The 16,516-nt window shown below is 27.6% G+C and overlaps 1 protein-coding gene across 1 annotated transcript in view; it reads right to left on the minus strand.

Moving 5' to 3' along the window:
* Positions 1–16,516, minus strand: part of LOC136071835 (major vault protein-like) — an 80,003-nt gene that overhangs the window by 25,597 nt on the left and 37,890 nt on the right. Inside the window, 3 exon segments of the mRNA XM_065797311.1 lie at positions 9,592–9,730; positions 9,870–9,936; positions 10,239–10,389. Of these exon segments, the coding sequence (XP_065653383.1) occupies positions 9,592–9,730; positions 9,870–9,936; positions 10,239–10,389 (357 nt within the window).

Here is a 16,516-nt window from a genome sequence, read left to right on the forward strand (position 1 = left end):
TAAAACATACAAATTGGGATTGGTTCGTGCAATGCTGAAGCAATGGTTGAAAAAATATCTAAATACTTGAAGAGTTTTTCAATTCTATCTGAAAAAGATTGGGCAGTAACTGATACTTAGTATAAGAAAAACGATCAAATTAGTTCAAGTGAGTTAAATTCGAACTCTAATGATGAAGATTAGATTGACAATTTTGAAAATAATGACATGAAGGTTGTGTAGTATTATTATTCAGAAGTAGATTTCCATTCAGAAGTAGATTATTCAGAAGTAGATTTCCATTCTGCTTTGAAAAATGCACGAGATGTTGTCAAATATATTAGAAATTTGACCGTTTGAAACCAAATATTTCAGTCAAAAGTAACTAAAGCATTTGGAGCTGAAATCTAATTGACGTTCAACATCGTTGGAATTCTATCCCCACAATGATTGATCCACTAATTAAACAAAACTTTGTCTGTTTGACACATTAACTGAATTGAATGTGCTTGATCTAATCAATAAGGTAGATTTTAGTGCTTTGTCGATGTTGCAAACTGCCATGGAGCTAATCAAAATTGCTGTTGAGACACTGAGTCAAGAAAATTTAACGATTTTGACATCTAATACTGTTATTGGCTTTATGCTGAAAAAACTTTTGAATTTAAATAACAACTTTGGGAAGGAGTTATATGAAAATCTCAAGAAGCAAACAAGTGAAAGGTGGGATAACAATGTGATGAACTTATTAATATCACTGAGAGATTTTACAAATATTTCATCAAGAGACATTTTACTCTTTGCTGGAAAATTTACAAAAAAAATTTTTGGTTTTTGAGGAGATAAAGAAACTTCTGATTCTGGTGATTCTGAAGGTCATCAGACTAGTCTAGCTTCGATATCTATTCAAGAAGAGTTGAATTTATTGCTGAGAAAGGAAAAAGTTACTACCATTTCAACAGTCAATGATGAGTTCAAATGACTAAAACAGGAATTTTTGCTATTTAGGAACACAGCGAAAAGAACAGAAAATTTGCAAAAATTATATGAGGCTCTTTTTACAATTAAACTGACACCCACAGGCATTGAACAAGTTTTTTCAATTTTACCGAACTTTTGCACAAAGATTCGATTACGCCTTTCGAACGAAATGCCCACAGGCATTGAACAAGTTTTTTCAATTTTACCGAACTTTTGCACAAAGATTCGATTACGCCTTTCGAACAAATCTCTGAATTCACTTGTGTTTCTTAAATTTTAGTTTAATAAAAAATAATGCTCACAGCAAAATCCAAGATTCTTGGTTAAGAATTTTTGTTCTTATTTTAAGAACTTCATTCTTATTTTAAGAACTTCATTCTTATTTTAAGAACTTCATTCTTGTTTTAAGAACTTCATTCTTATTTTAAGAACTTGATTCTTATTTTAAGAACTTCATTCTTATTTAAGGATATTTCAATAAAAAATATTATTCTTAATTTTATAATATCATAATAATATTATAAAATTAGGAATAATAATAATAAGGCCGGCGCAATGATGGTGGAGGGAGGAGGGTGTGTGTGTGGCAAATTCTAAAAAACGAGAACTTTATTATTTATTTATTTTTTCACATGATACCTACTCACGCCAGCCCAATATATATATATATATATATATATATATATATATATATATATATATATATATATATATATATATACACCAAAGGCCCTTCCCTTTTACCAGGTATTCGTAAAAAAAATCATTAAATTTTGAAAGGGACCCCTAAATTCAGAGAAATTAAACACTAAATTTCCCATTTTGTTCCCCTCCCCAACTATCTGATAGATCCTGGGTTCATGATTTTATGTAATTAAATAGTCTAATCCATTCGATCGCCATTAAGACTAAAATACCAACCAGAAGGAGTCATATACTACAAGAATTCTATAGAATTTGCATTTAATAAGTGCGTTTTTTTAGTTTATTTTTGTAAAAATTTATGTTGCAACCATATTATTGATCTGACTCAATAAATAAATGTCTGTTTTTTATTAGTAAATAAATAAAATTGAGGCTATAAGAGAGTGAACAATGTAAAATGTGGAATGTACATACATATTTTTTTAATTTAACAACATGGCATGTTATACATAAGCATGTTTTACATAAGCATGATATAAGATGTTTCACATAAGCATGTTACATGCTCATGTAAACATATATATTTCTGGTAAATATATTGCTTTTGGATGTTGTTGTTGTTGTAATATTGAGTGATTTTTATTTTTTGAAATAAACTTTAAGAATTTCTAACTGCACAAATTAAAAGTTTTTCTTTCATTACTATTATTATTTTCTTTATACTTGACTATTTTTTCGTTGTTGCTTAAATTTAATTTTGCTGAAAAATGTATTTTAAAATTAGGGGTATAAAAATGTAATAAAAATCAATAGAGCTTTCTGGTAAAAGGGTTAGTTTTTGATGGCTATTGTTATTTTTTTGATTTAGAAACACTTTTTAAGCCCTTTTTTTGGAGAAGGAATCGATATATAGCAAATAATTTATTAAACTCATTATAAATGGATTCGCCTCTTTGTTTGTAGTATGCCTTGTTGTTTGTACCTTGTTTGTATTAATATATATATACTTATAATTTCAGTGAAATACCCTATAAACTACTTATCAACCAATAATTTTTTAAGAATATCTAGGCTAAAAACAAGACATTTAAAATAATACACCTTTAGGAATATCGTTCTAATTCTAATATCCTTTACTTTCTATCCAAAATTATCAAATTGCATGCTTTTGTACATATTTTAAATTGTCTATTTGTCTGGAGTCATACGCAAGTTACCCTACCTCTCTCAACCTGTAATTTCTCTACTTCTATAAAAAGTTCTCGTTATTATCTTCCATCTTTTAGTAACCGTAAATTAAGTAAATTTTTATAACATGATTTAAATGCTCCAGAACAAAGTCATTAGAAATTAAATGCTAAATTTACTCAAAAGAGGATCTGGGTAAATAAATGTTTAGTTGACAGAGTTGATAGAATTGCAACAGTTTTAGAAAAATATCCATGTTTCTCTAATGTGACCATGGTAAGGTCTTTTTTTTTTCATTGTTGATTTTATATTTTTATTGGAAAAAATCTAACAGTGTTCCAAAATCACAAATTTTTTCTAAAGTGAGTAGTTATTTTTTCAAAACTGCAATGTTCTAATGGGTTATCCTATAATTATCCTCTGCTTTTTAAACTGTTTGTATGCTTTTATTTTATTGTTCAATTCAGATTGTTGACGAGATGTATTCATGTATTAAAGTCTTTTGTCACAATTGACTCAGTGAGAGTAAGCTTGACTAAAGAAATTGACACACTTTTACATTCTGGAATACTCAAGTTGTTAGTTAATTAAGAAATTAGGAAATTTTCAGAATTAAGAAAACTAAAGTGGACAATAAATTGCCGACCTTAAACTGCTGCAGGTCGGCATCAGATTACAATTAGCAAACATAAAACCATTTTCACAAAGGTTTCACCATAAAAGATGAAAAAGAGGTCAGCAAAAAATTGCTTTTTTGAAAAAATTGTTTTTGCTTGGTTAGGCTTAGGTACAAAAGTATATTGAAATCATTTAATAATTAAATAAGGAATGCGTTTTTAGATACTAAAGTTAAGCACTTAATGAAGTATTGTTTTACAGTTCAAGGAAAATATTATTGAAAATCCATTTTTAACTTAAATTACACGCGCATCAACTTTATCAAATATTTGCCTATTTAAACTGTAAATTAAACTTTTAGCTATTTTGTATGAAAGCTGTTAGTCTAAAGAATAAAATAATTTAAAAATTTTTGAGTCAGCCCAAAAGAAGGCGAACTTATTACTGAAAATGCCACTTAACTTACGTTACACAGAAAAGAAGGTAAAAAAATTGCTTCAAATTTTAGGTCTGAATTCTGCGAATTAGTAAAGCGGTTTGTATTAGAAACATTAACATGATGTTGAGAACTATATACCAATTTAAAAAATTATATAAAAATTTTTTAGAGGTGATCGGCTAAAGAAAATAAACTGGTTTTTTTGATACTGTTTATTTAACTTATTTAACGTTACATCACTTAGGTTACCGAGTTCTTATATCTATTTTTAAGAGTTAGAGTTAGGTAATAAAAGAATTGCAAAAGTATTGAACTCATTCATTAGAAATAATTAACAAAGAAAATTTTTTCAAAGTGGTGTCACTCTTCCTGAGTGATTTTTCATAACATTTATGAAAGTTATCAAATCGAAAACAATTTTTCAGCCAAGAGCAAAAGCAACTTTAAAAAATTATTTTAGTATTACAACTTTACTAATACTTATTCGAGTTGTTTAAACAAGAAAATCTTTGTCAAAGTTTTTGCTTACACTCCTTATGTTTATGCGTATAGCCCTATTTCCATTAGGCTGAATTTTTAAAATGTTTGTGACAGGAGGAAAGGGGATAAGAATTGACAAATATAGGGTGACGTGCTTTATGGATGACCCATAATTGCATTTAAAAACAATTTGTTTTACTAAAACAAAAATAAGAAAGAATCTGATTTTTAAGAACTGATATTTGTTTATATTAGGAGAAGAGCAAATAAATTTTAATTAACATTAAAACAAAAAAAAAAATTATTTTAAATTCTTCTTATTTATAAAGTTTCAGTTAGAACCCTATCATACCAACACGTCATAACAAGAATTACTTAATGATGTAATTCATTTTGTAAACAAAAAACTTAACAAAAGTGCACCAGAAATTTAGTAAAAGCATCTATTTTAACTTACGTTACACAAATTTAAAATAAAAATGTGCTTTAACTAAGCATCATTATTCAAAACTTTAAATGTAAAAACATAATATAATGTATAAACATAATTAATAATCTTTCGCATATATTATTAAAAAAGTTTTTTAACTAAATTTTAGAAGAAACAAAACTTTATCAAGTATTTGTTAGCTTAGGTAACATGAAAATCACAATAGTTCTTTTGATATTTTGTTAAAATATATACACTTATAAAGTATAAAATCTAACCAACATTAATTTGAACATACTAACTCCATTTTCACGCTAAAATAATTCAGATTATGCAAATAAATTTATGGTTAAAACAATATTTTAAAATAATACTTTTTTATCATGCAACAATGAGAAAAACCGTACCTTTCAAAGGCATAAAAATGACTTAAATAAATTAATTTTAGTATTGAAGGTATATTTTAAACAAACTTTCATGTGTCTACAACAATATTCTTTTCTTTTTTTTTTACATCTTTGCTTCCAACAAAGCTGCAAGCAACCACTATAGGAGTTGGAAGTTACTGGAAGAGAAAAGATGAAGTTTGTAGAGCAAGAAAATGATTGACAGACAACTAAAAAGATTGCAAATTATATACATAAGGAAAGCAAAATCAAGGAAGCAAATTCAAAGAACTGATGTTCAAGGAAAAAAACTAGACAAATAAGAGTTTTTGGAGCACCTAGGAACAGTCAAAGAAAAAAGATGAGACTTAATTAAATGACGAGTTACATGAGAATGAATTTTGTAGATGGCACAAGAGACGCTAGCTCTTTAGAGCAATGTCCATTAAAGTATTTTTAGAAAAGAGAAAGAGAAGCAAAGTTACAACGATGTGATAATGGTTGGAGGTTAGCTGCAAGAGCAGGTCCAACTATTTTTACAATACCTTTTTGCACCTTGTCTAAAAGAGAAAGAGCATCATTAGAAGATCCGCCCCAGATATGGCAACAGTATTCCATACAAGGACAGATTTGAGATTTATAGAGATAAAGAATAGATAAAAAATTTGGAGTAAGAAGATGTCAAACACAATAAAGAAATGCAACTTTAGCAGATGCTAATTTTGCAATGGCTTTGATTTTCGGTTTAAGAAAGATCAGAAGTAAGAGTTAATCTTAGAAGATGAAGGGTAGATGACTCATCAAGTACATCACTGTTCATAAATATAGACAGACCTAAATTATTGCAATAACGGTTGGCTGAAAAAAATTGGGTTTTATCTGAATTGAAGTTCACCAGCCGCTGTGAGCCCCATGCTGTGGCAGAAGTGAAATCCTTTTCAAGCTCAAATGCCCTCTCCAAGCAATCAGAGAGTGTTGGCTTCTTATCACGACAAGAATAAATGGTAGTATCATTAGCAAACAATCCCACCTTAGATGTGAGAATATCTGGAAGATTGTTAATGTAAATAAAAAAGAATATAGGGCCAAGGATTAAGCCTTTAGGAAACCCTGAAGTTACAGGATATGAAGATAAGTGCTTTCCATCAAGGACAACTTTTATGCTATGATTGGAAAAGAAGGACTCAATAATATTAAAGATGTTACCAGATATATCATAAGAAGAAAGCTTATGGAAAAGACCAGCATGCCAAACTTTACCAAAAGCTTTAGAAATTTCAAGAGCAATGGCCTTAACCTCTCCACCTCTATCTCATGCACAATAAAACCTATTAGCTATTACTGTTAGCAAATCAGCTGTAGTACGAGAAGATCAAAATCCAATAGAACGAGAAGATCGAAATATTGATGATCAGAAAGTAAACTATTAGATTCAAGATGAGAGATTAAGGATTTGTTAATTAAAGATTAAAAAACTTTGCTTATGATAGGAAGAAGACTAATGGGACGTTAGTTAGACGAGTCAGATCGCTCTCCAGAATTTTTGAAAATAGGGATAACAGATGCCGGAAAACAAGATTCTGATAAGCACTTGTAAAATAGTTTTGAAAGCGTGGATGAAAGCTCTGGAGAACACTTCTGCAAGACTACAACAGGAATGTTGTCTAGACCACAAGCTGTAGAAAAGTCTAAGCAGAAAATCTCTTTAGATACAGAAGCTGAAGTGATACAAATGTCAAGCAGTGGATCAACCTGTTTGACGGCTATATCAGGTAGAACACAACTTTTTTACAATGGTTTCTCACAATAGTAAACAGACGTCTGTTTTCTGGAAAATTGTTTTGTTGATAGATATGAAAGTAACGGTTTCGATTGGAAATTGCAGCAGCACAATGCAAGGAAAATCATGGAGAAGAGTGAGGCTTGACTTGGAGTCATTAAGAGGGAATAAAAGATTCCATGCTAGTCTGAATCTATAAAGTTATATTTAGAAGCACATTTGTCAGTAGAAAGACGAAAGGGGTCTACCCAAGGGCAATCACAAAGAAAATCACAGAAAGAGTCCCAGTCACCTTTAAGGTAGTTTAAGAGGTACAATAAGGGGATTCTGATGATGAAGAAAAAGGAGAAAATAGTTTTAGAGAGATCAAACTGTGATCAGAAGCACCTAAGGGTGAATGTAGAGAAACTGAGCACTGACTAGGATCAGAAACAAGATATAAATTGAGTAGAGAAGGTAAATGATTCGAGTTGTCTGGAAAGCAAGTTAGAAAATTGGCTATTTGAGTTAGAGATTGAGAAAGGCAAAAGTTGTGGGCTTTTATGCCTGCAGAATCACTGACACTTGAGCCAAGCCATTTAGAGTGGTGAGCATTAAAGTCATCAACAACAACTATATTAGCTGATGGTTAAAGAGAGAGGGCTTGGTCAATATGATCAGAAATAACATCAAAAAGAGAAAGGCGATAGTGTGAAGTGGTGCTAAACGAAAGCGCATAAAAGATTGGTCTGTGGATTCAAACCTAGTTACCCAACAATTGGGCAAATTCTTATGAATGTAAATGCCCAGACCAAGCATGTGACTATTGGAGTCTTTACGAATTAAAGGAAGATAACCATCAACACTGAGATCACAAAATGAGACTGCCAAACTCAAATTAGTCTCACTAAGAGCAAGTAGGTCTGGTGAACTTTGAAAGAGATAAGACTCAATAGAAGAAAAGTTACTTCGAAAGACCACAAATATTAGTGAATGATAGGTTTAGAGAACTTGGTGATAATGATGGTTTTTTGTGTTTTATAGTTTTTGGTACTTTAGTCATTTTAAATTTTTAAAAGAACTTGACTCAAAGCATATATATTACTCAGTACACTATTTAATAGTCCAAGCAATTGCCTCATTACTATTAATAAACCCTAAGCCATAACGAAGGGCTCCAAATGTGGCCTCAACAATGCACACCAAAAGTAAGAAGAGGGACACCATCCATATGCAACATGGCACAGTTAGTACTCTGATATTTTTTAGCTGTTGATGGAATCAGCCTTTTTGAGGATTACCACAGAGTTCGGGAAACCTGACTACCAGCCGGCCTCAGAACCATAAAACTTAAATAGTTTTAGAGCTGTACCTTCATTAGGAGATAATAGAATGATTTGCCTAGTCATAAAATCAGAGACACAAGCAAAACATATGCATTGAGTCAAAAAGATATAGTGTTCAACATCCTAAACTGGAAACAATATATTAAAAATGCACAAAAAGCGTATCCTACAAGGCAGCAGGACATGAAGCAAGGTTGTACTGGGTTACATGTTACCAGTAGCAGGATAACCTGACCTGACCTTTTATTTGCTAAAAGTTGAAGAAAAAGAGAATAAAATTTGACTACTTTTTCATTTTCCGCTAAAGAATTGCCCATATATAAAAATTAAAAACTTAAGTTTAGTTTTGAAGGAATGTAAAATAATTAATAAAACGTAGAATAAAAAATTTAGCTTCAAAGTAATGTAAAATAGTAATATTTATTAAAGGAAATTTTTTTTCTATCATTGGTTAATTAATTCATTACATAAAACATTGGTCTCTCCATTATAGATTTAAAATGTGAAAAAAAATAAAAAACTTTTTTTTTTCAATTTTTGAAAAGGGTTTTTGTTGTTAAAAGAATTCTTTTCACATATGATTTTAAAATTTTTTTAAATAAAGTAGACACCCTAAAGCTCTTTTACGCAGTGATTCTTGTTAAACTAAATTTGCTATTTTGATTTTTTATTTAACTTATGAGAAAACTTTTGATTTGTTTATTAATGATTTGTTTTGTTTATTAATGAAATTTAGCACTGAAATTTAGCACAAAATTTTGTTTTGTTTATTAATGAAATTTAGCACTGCATAATTTATGGACAATCCATTAAATGATTTTAAAGCGGTTTAAAATTAAATTTAATTACAATGCGGTACTTTAAAATACACTAATGACACAATTTAACTTTTAACAATGTAAATATCAAAGCTGTGTCAAAGTTAAATTTCTTAGCCTTTTCTAGCATTTTCGTTATGCAATAAAATTTCATAATATAGCCTGATATATATATATATATATATATATATATATATATATATATATATATATATATATATATATATATATATATATATATATATATATATATATATATATATATACATATATATATAGCCCTTGAAATTAGTCTAACATTAAGCAATGCTGACAATGTTAGCGATTTTTTGCCAACTTTGTTAGCGATTTTTTGCCAACTTTGTTTCTGTTTTATTGTAAAACCTTAGTGTTAAAAATTCAGAGTCAACATTGTGCTGACAAAAATAGTTTAATGGTGGCATTTTTTGACTTTATTTTTTTTTAATTCTGAGGGCTGTATATATTGTATATAACATTATACTAGTAATTAAGGTTAAATACCTGGCTGAAGAAAAAAAGAAGTCTGTCCTTTCCTTAACTGTCTTTTACCAAAACACTGTTTTCCGTTTTCAACTGGGTTTAAAACAACACAAAATTGGTCTTTAGATAGCACTGTACGTGAGATTTGCTTTACAATATCCTAAGTAAATTCAGAACTACAAAATAAAGTCTTTATTACATGAAGCCTTTATTGTTAAGATATAATTTTTTTTATGATATCAAAAACTTTTTGTTGTTCAAAAGTTCAATTATTTGAATTAACCAAATAAAAAAATTACTTCTCCAACTTCAGGAATATATAGAGGTGTTTCTTCTGATGTTACCAACCATTCCTCTCCAGCAACTCTTAAGTAAAACAAAGATTTTCTTTAGTTAAAAAAAAGAAAACACCACTAAAACTAATTTATTCAGCATAACAAAGAAAAATAATAAAAATAAAACTATTTAGATGGATTAAATTAATTAATAAACAATTATATTGAAAAAAAATATATATGATTATAATTTCAACAAGTTCTATATTTAGTATGAAAATGTGAGTTTTATTGAAGATTGATTTTAATAAAGATTTAGTAAGCATTATTGCTTGTTTTAGACACATTATTTTAGACTCTTTAAAAGGTGAGGAACAAACAAAAAAAATCTACCTAGGTGTGAGTAATCCATCAACAAGATTAATGCTAGCGCACATATGAAGAGCATCGTTTAGTGTAAGAGTGTAACCGCTTTCAAGTTTAACAACTCTTTCATATACACCAGGTAAATAAGCACCAGGTTTCTTAACCAACCATTCCTCACCTTAGATTAATCAAACAAAATCATATAACAAAAGAAATGATATAAAACAAGTAATAAATTAATAAATAAACTATTTTAATCGAAAAAATAAAAAAAATAAAAAAATTGAGGATAATGAATATGAAAAATAAACAATAAAAGATTAAACTCTAAGAAATCCTTTAGAATTTAACACAGATTATGTTTAGTAATTAATTTTTATTGTAACACAGATAAAGTTAAAACATAAATTTTGAATAAGTAATCTTCTATTATTTAATATTAGTCACTATTGCTCTTGGTTTTTTAACCCCTCAATTGTCTACTTTTTATTTTTTGCTGTTTGATTTTCTATTTATTCATTTGTTGAATACATCAAGTATTTTAAAATTTAGAAACTGAATTTTTGTTTTGTTTTACTTCTTTAATATTATTCTTTTTTTTAAAATAATTTTAATCTTTTAACTCTAATAATCCAATTCTTTCTTTTTATCTTTTCTTCTTTACTTTTTTATCATTTTTGCTAAACTTACAAAACTATTTTTTAAAATCTAGTTATATAAAAATATGTGTATGTTCTTAGAATATATGTTCTTTAAATATAATATATGTTTGTATGTCCAATCCTCATCAAATTTAGCACTAGCATTGTATAGAATCATGGTAAAAAAAAAAAAAAAAAATTAAACAACCATGTTTGATGCATTTTGCATCATTCTTTGCATCTTGCATCATTCATCTTTGATGTATTAATCACTTTTTTTCAGGGCTCGAATTAAGTGTATTACGATTGCAAATCTGGTTTATCGCACTCTTTTATTTTAAAAGATTTTTATGATTTGTTTCTTTGTTTCATTACTTTTTCTTTTCTGCATTAAGTTTATAAGTTGATGCATTTTTGTTGATGCATTCTAGTTGATGCATTCAAGTTGATGCATTTTTGTTGATGCATTCAAGTTGATGCATTCAAGTTGATGCATTCAAGTTGACGCATTCGAGTTGACGCTTTCAAGTTGACGCATTCAAGTTGACGCATTCAAGTTGACGCATTCAAGTTGACGCATTCAAGTTGACGCATTCAAGTTGACGCATTCAAGTTGACGCATTCAAGTTGATGCATTCAAGTTGATGCATTTAAGTTGATGCATTCAAGTTGATGCATTCACGTTAATACATCCAAGTTTTTATAACCGGTTATCCATGAAGTTCATTTTAACATTACACTAAATTTAACTTTCAAATAGAAGTATGATCATTTGCTATCTTGCGCAAGAATTTTCATTCAACTCAAAGTGCTTTAAATTGCTGCGTGGAAACCAATAATAACCTTCTTACATTTTAAAATTAAAATTAGCTTGATCACAGTAAATATACCTAAACGAAATCAAAACAACTAGTTAAGTTACTACAGCTAACTTACTCAACAACTAAATATACTTAACATGCTCAAAGATAGCCATAGAAACATTTTTATAAATATGCAAGTTGTTTTTAGGAATTCATTTTAAAAAGAAATCTATTTGAACAAGAGAATTTTAGTCTTCTAAAATTCATTTTAATAATTTTTTTTTTTTGTTAAGGTGTCATTATTTTTTGTTTCTTGAAAGTAGTTTAAAATGTAGAAATATTTTATTAAAAACATTAAACAAGTGAAATAAAAACTAAATTATAAAAAATTTGAATTTAAAAAAATAAGTTATTCTTATTCTGTTCAAAACATTTTTTCAAAAAAAAAACTTGAACAATATACTTAGACGTATGGAAATCTAATTTGACTTATTAAACCAAATTTTTTTTCTCGCATTATTTTTTTACAAAACAATTTAAGCAAAAAACTTGAATAAAAACATCAACTTAGAAACTTTTTAAATAAAAAAATTAATTATACTTAAATTTTAATAGATCAAGAAGCAATAAATTAAAGAGAACATAGTTTCTAATAAGTTTAGTATTTTTTTGAGTTTACTCATTTTTTATTTTAATTGGGTCTTACTCTTTTGGTCGAAAGATGTTTTTTACTTTTGCATGTTTTTGCTAAAGTATTAAGTTTAAAGTATTATAACGATGTTTTTCATCAATTCTAATTTAATAATTGGAATAATTCTATTTACTTGGTTTTAATTTAAACCTGTTTTTATGTTTTTAATGTTATAAACTGTATAAAACAGCAATAAAACAATGTAACGAAGCTGTTTTATGTTAACACAAACTTTTTATATTGACAAAACAACTTCACAGTATTATTTTGATGTTGTCATATATAGCTTTTTACAATAACAATTTAATAAACTAAAATAAATTGTGTTTTATTGTTAGTATGAATGGGGTATTAAACAGTTTTTTACAACTGTTTGTGGTTTAAATATTGTAATAATTGTGTTATCACTTTAACTAATACTGAAATTAATATCGTAGTAGTATTATATGTAACTTGCACATTACAATATAGTTGGAACTTAAGCTTTAAATTATAACTTAAGCTTTAAATTATAACTTAAGCTATAAATTATAACAGTAACTTACGCTATTTTAAACTCTACCAAACAATATTATTATGAGGTTTTATTTAAATATTAGAAATAATATGTTATATAAAAAAATAGCTATTACAAACTAATGTACTAAAGATACAACTTTTTGTTAATGCAACCCCCCTTTAGGGAGATTTAGGCAGGGAGAGGGGGTTAAATAAATTATAACTTTTATTGATTAGATTTTTTTTAATTAACTCAAGCCTTGTTTTTATTTCTGAAACCCTGACCAGTTAAGGCTACAGGGAAAGGTTGCAGTTAGATTAGACTTATTTAAAGGTAACATAAAGGTTTATATAAATTATATATATAAACTACAAATATATGGTATAATACTATAAATATGATCTGATATAAAATATCCTCTTCTTTATGTCTTCTTGGATTAACGTTCATTACTGACCTTTCATGGAAACCATATAAACAATCTATTGCCAAATTAGCATCTGCTAAGGTTGCCTCCTTTACAATGCTTGCCATTTTCTTACTCCTGATTCCATTCTCTACATCTAGATCTTTCTTATTCATCCCTGTATGGAATACTGTTGTCATAATTGGGCTGACTCTTCTAAAGGTGCTCTTTTTCTTCTAGACAAAGTCCAAAAAAGCATTGTAAATGTAGTTGGACCTGCTTAATCGTAAAATTTCATCTCTTTCTCTTTTCTACAAATACTATAATGGTTGCTGCTCTAAGGAGCTATCACCTCTAGCTCCATTAACTAAAACTCATTCTCACTTGACTAGTCACATTCAGCAAAGTCTCATTCTTTTACTGTATCTGTCCTTGCATGCTCTAAAAACTTTTATTTATCTAGTTTATTTCCCCGCATCTCAACCCTTTGGATATCCCTTCTGTCAACTGTTTCCTTGCTCTATAACTCTATTCTTTTTTTTTTAGTAAATCTAAAATTAACAGTGACTGTTTGCAGAGAATTTATAATATATATATATATATATATATATATATATATATATATATATATATATATATATATATATATATATATATATATATATATATATATATATATATATATATATATATATATATATATATATACATACATATATATATTATAAATTCTCTGCAAACAGTCACTGTTAATTTTAGATTTACTAAAAAAAAAAAAGAATAGAGTAGACATATATCTATATATATATGTATACATCAGGCCTTGTTAAGAAGCGCTACGCAGCTCGCATTTTGCTTGCGAAAAGGCGATTTGCCTACGCGTTCAGCAGTTTTGCGCTACGCAAAAACTTATATCTTTTAGAATATTTAAATAATCTTTTGATTACCGTTAACGTGACGTTTATTCAGAAGAAATAAAGTCGTAAGTAAAAGCATTTAACCGCAATTGTAAAATAATAGATTTTTTGGTTAAAGAAACAGTTTGTTTCATAATTTTTTTTTTGTTATTAAAAATTAGTTAAAAAAAAAAGTGTTTTAAGTTTTATCTTAAAGAATTAAATATATAAATTCCTTTTAAATATAAAAATTATTTTTAGTCATAATAAGTTTAAAAAATGTACGATTTATTTTGATGTAAATATTTTATTAATAAGATATTTTGTTTATTGTTAATTCAATAACGTAAAGTTTTAATGACGTTCATTTAATTTATGAAAATAAATTATGATCACGAATATGTTTTCGGTAACTGATAAATAACAAAAAAAAACTTTATTGTTTAAAAACATTATTAAAAAGAGTTCACAAATTAAATAAGAAAAAATGTATTAACAGTTAATAAAATAACCAAAAACCAAATATAAAATCATAAGAAAATAAACAAATATTTTACGTTTCATGAAAAAAATATTTTTTTCAAAATAAAATTTAGTTCATATTTGAAAAAAACAATAAAAATGATTTTTTTAATAAGAACTTAGATTTTATTTGTAACTTTTGTTATAGTGAGAAAAAAACAAACTGTTTGTATGATTTTTAACGCGTTAATAAAATAACTTTAATTACAATGCGGTACTTGAAAAGACGCTAGTGACGCAATATAACTTCTAACGATGCAAAATATATTTGCTGAGTTGAGTTACTAAGAAATGCGTAACGCATTTTCGCTACGCAGCGAAATCTCGTAACAAGGCCTGATACATGTATATATCAGGGTGTTAGCCAGCCTGATGGCACCGCATATAACGCAGTTTCCCACTTGGTTTAAAATTCCCAAAGGTTCTTAAGATCATGGTAAAAAAAAAAATTAAATCAGTTTCAGATTTAAAGTGTTGCGCTAGACAAGTAAAAAACGCAATTAGTACGCACGACAAGGAAATGAATTAAGTTAACGAATTAAGAATTAAGATCAATTTTTAATGTGAAAAATGTGTCATCATTAACAAGCAAGATCATTCATTCAAAAGTTGAAAAAAAATATATTTTTAATTTTTAATTGACATCAGTTATTCTCCAGTTAAAATTGTTCAATACGTTTAATAAATTATTTCATTAATTTATTTTTGTTATTCAAAAAATCTTTATTTACATTTTTGCTGTTTATCTTAAGTTAGGAAAGTTACAAATAAAATTTGCATATTAATAAATATTATAACTTAAAATAAGTTAATAACGTTTTTATATTAAAAGATTTATTAATAATTTCGGTAAAATAAGTTAGCTGGTAAAGTAAACCGAAAATAACAACAAAAAAATCAAAAATAAAACATGCAATGAAGCGTATTATATATTTTATATTTGCGTAAAACATAAACAAAGATAATTAAATAATATTATAATATTATTAATTATTAACAATATTTACAATAATTACAAAAAAAAATTTTTTTTTAAATTTACAAATACAAAATTTAAGTAAATATTTAATGTATATCTGTAAATTAAAAAAAAAAAAAAAAAAAAATTAGTTTTTGTATTTAAATATATTTTTTTGCTTTTATACATAATTTACTAGATATTTAAATATGTCGATTAAATTTAGTTTTTTTTTATTATTTTTTTTAAACATCTTTGCTTCCAACAAGGCTGCAAGCAGCCACTAATTAAAGTTGGAAGTTACTGAAAGAGAAAAGATAAAGATTGTAGAGCATAATAACGATTGACAGACAACTTAAAAGATTGCAAATTATATGAGTCAGGAAAGCAAGATGAAGGAAGCGAATTCCAAAGAGCTGATGTTCAAGGAAAAAAACTAGACGAATAAGCGTTTTTGGAGCACTTAGGAACGGTCACAGAAAAAGGATGACACATAATTGAATGACGAGTAACACAAGAATGAATTATAGTAGATGGCACAAGAGACGCTAGCTCTTTAGAGCAGTGCCCATTATAGTATTTGTAGAAAAGAGAAAGAGAAGCAACATTACGACGATGTGATAATGGTTGGAGGTTGGCTGCAAGAGCAGGTCCAACTATGTTTACAACACGTTTTTGCACCTTGTCTAAAAGAGAAAGGGCATTATTAGAAGATCCGCCCCAGATATGGCAACAATATTCCATACAAGGCCGAATTTGAGATTTATTTAGAAAGTGACGAGCTCGATAAAGAGATGCAACCTTAGCAGATGCTAATTTTGCAACTGATTTGATATATGGTTTCCAAGAAAGATTGGAAGTAAGAGTTAATCCTAGAAGCAATCAGCAA

This window comes from Hydra vulgaris, chromosome 05, assembly GCF_038396675.1.
Source record: "Hydra vulgaris chromosome 05, alternate assembly HydraT2T_AEP".
Classification (NCBI taxonomy): domain Eukaryota; kingdom Metazoa; phylum Cnidaria; class Hydrozoa; order Anthoathecata; family Hydridae; genus Hydra; species Hydra vulgaris.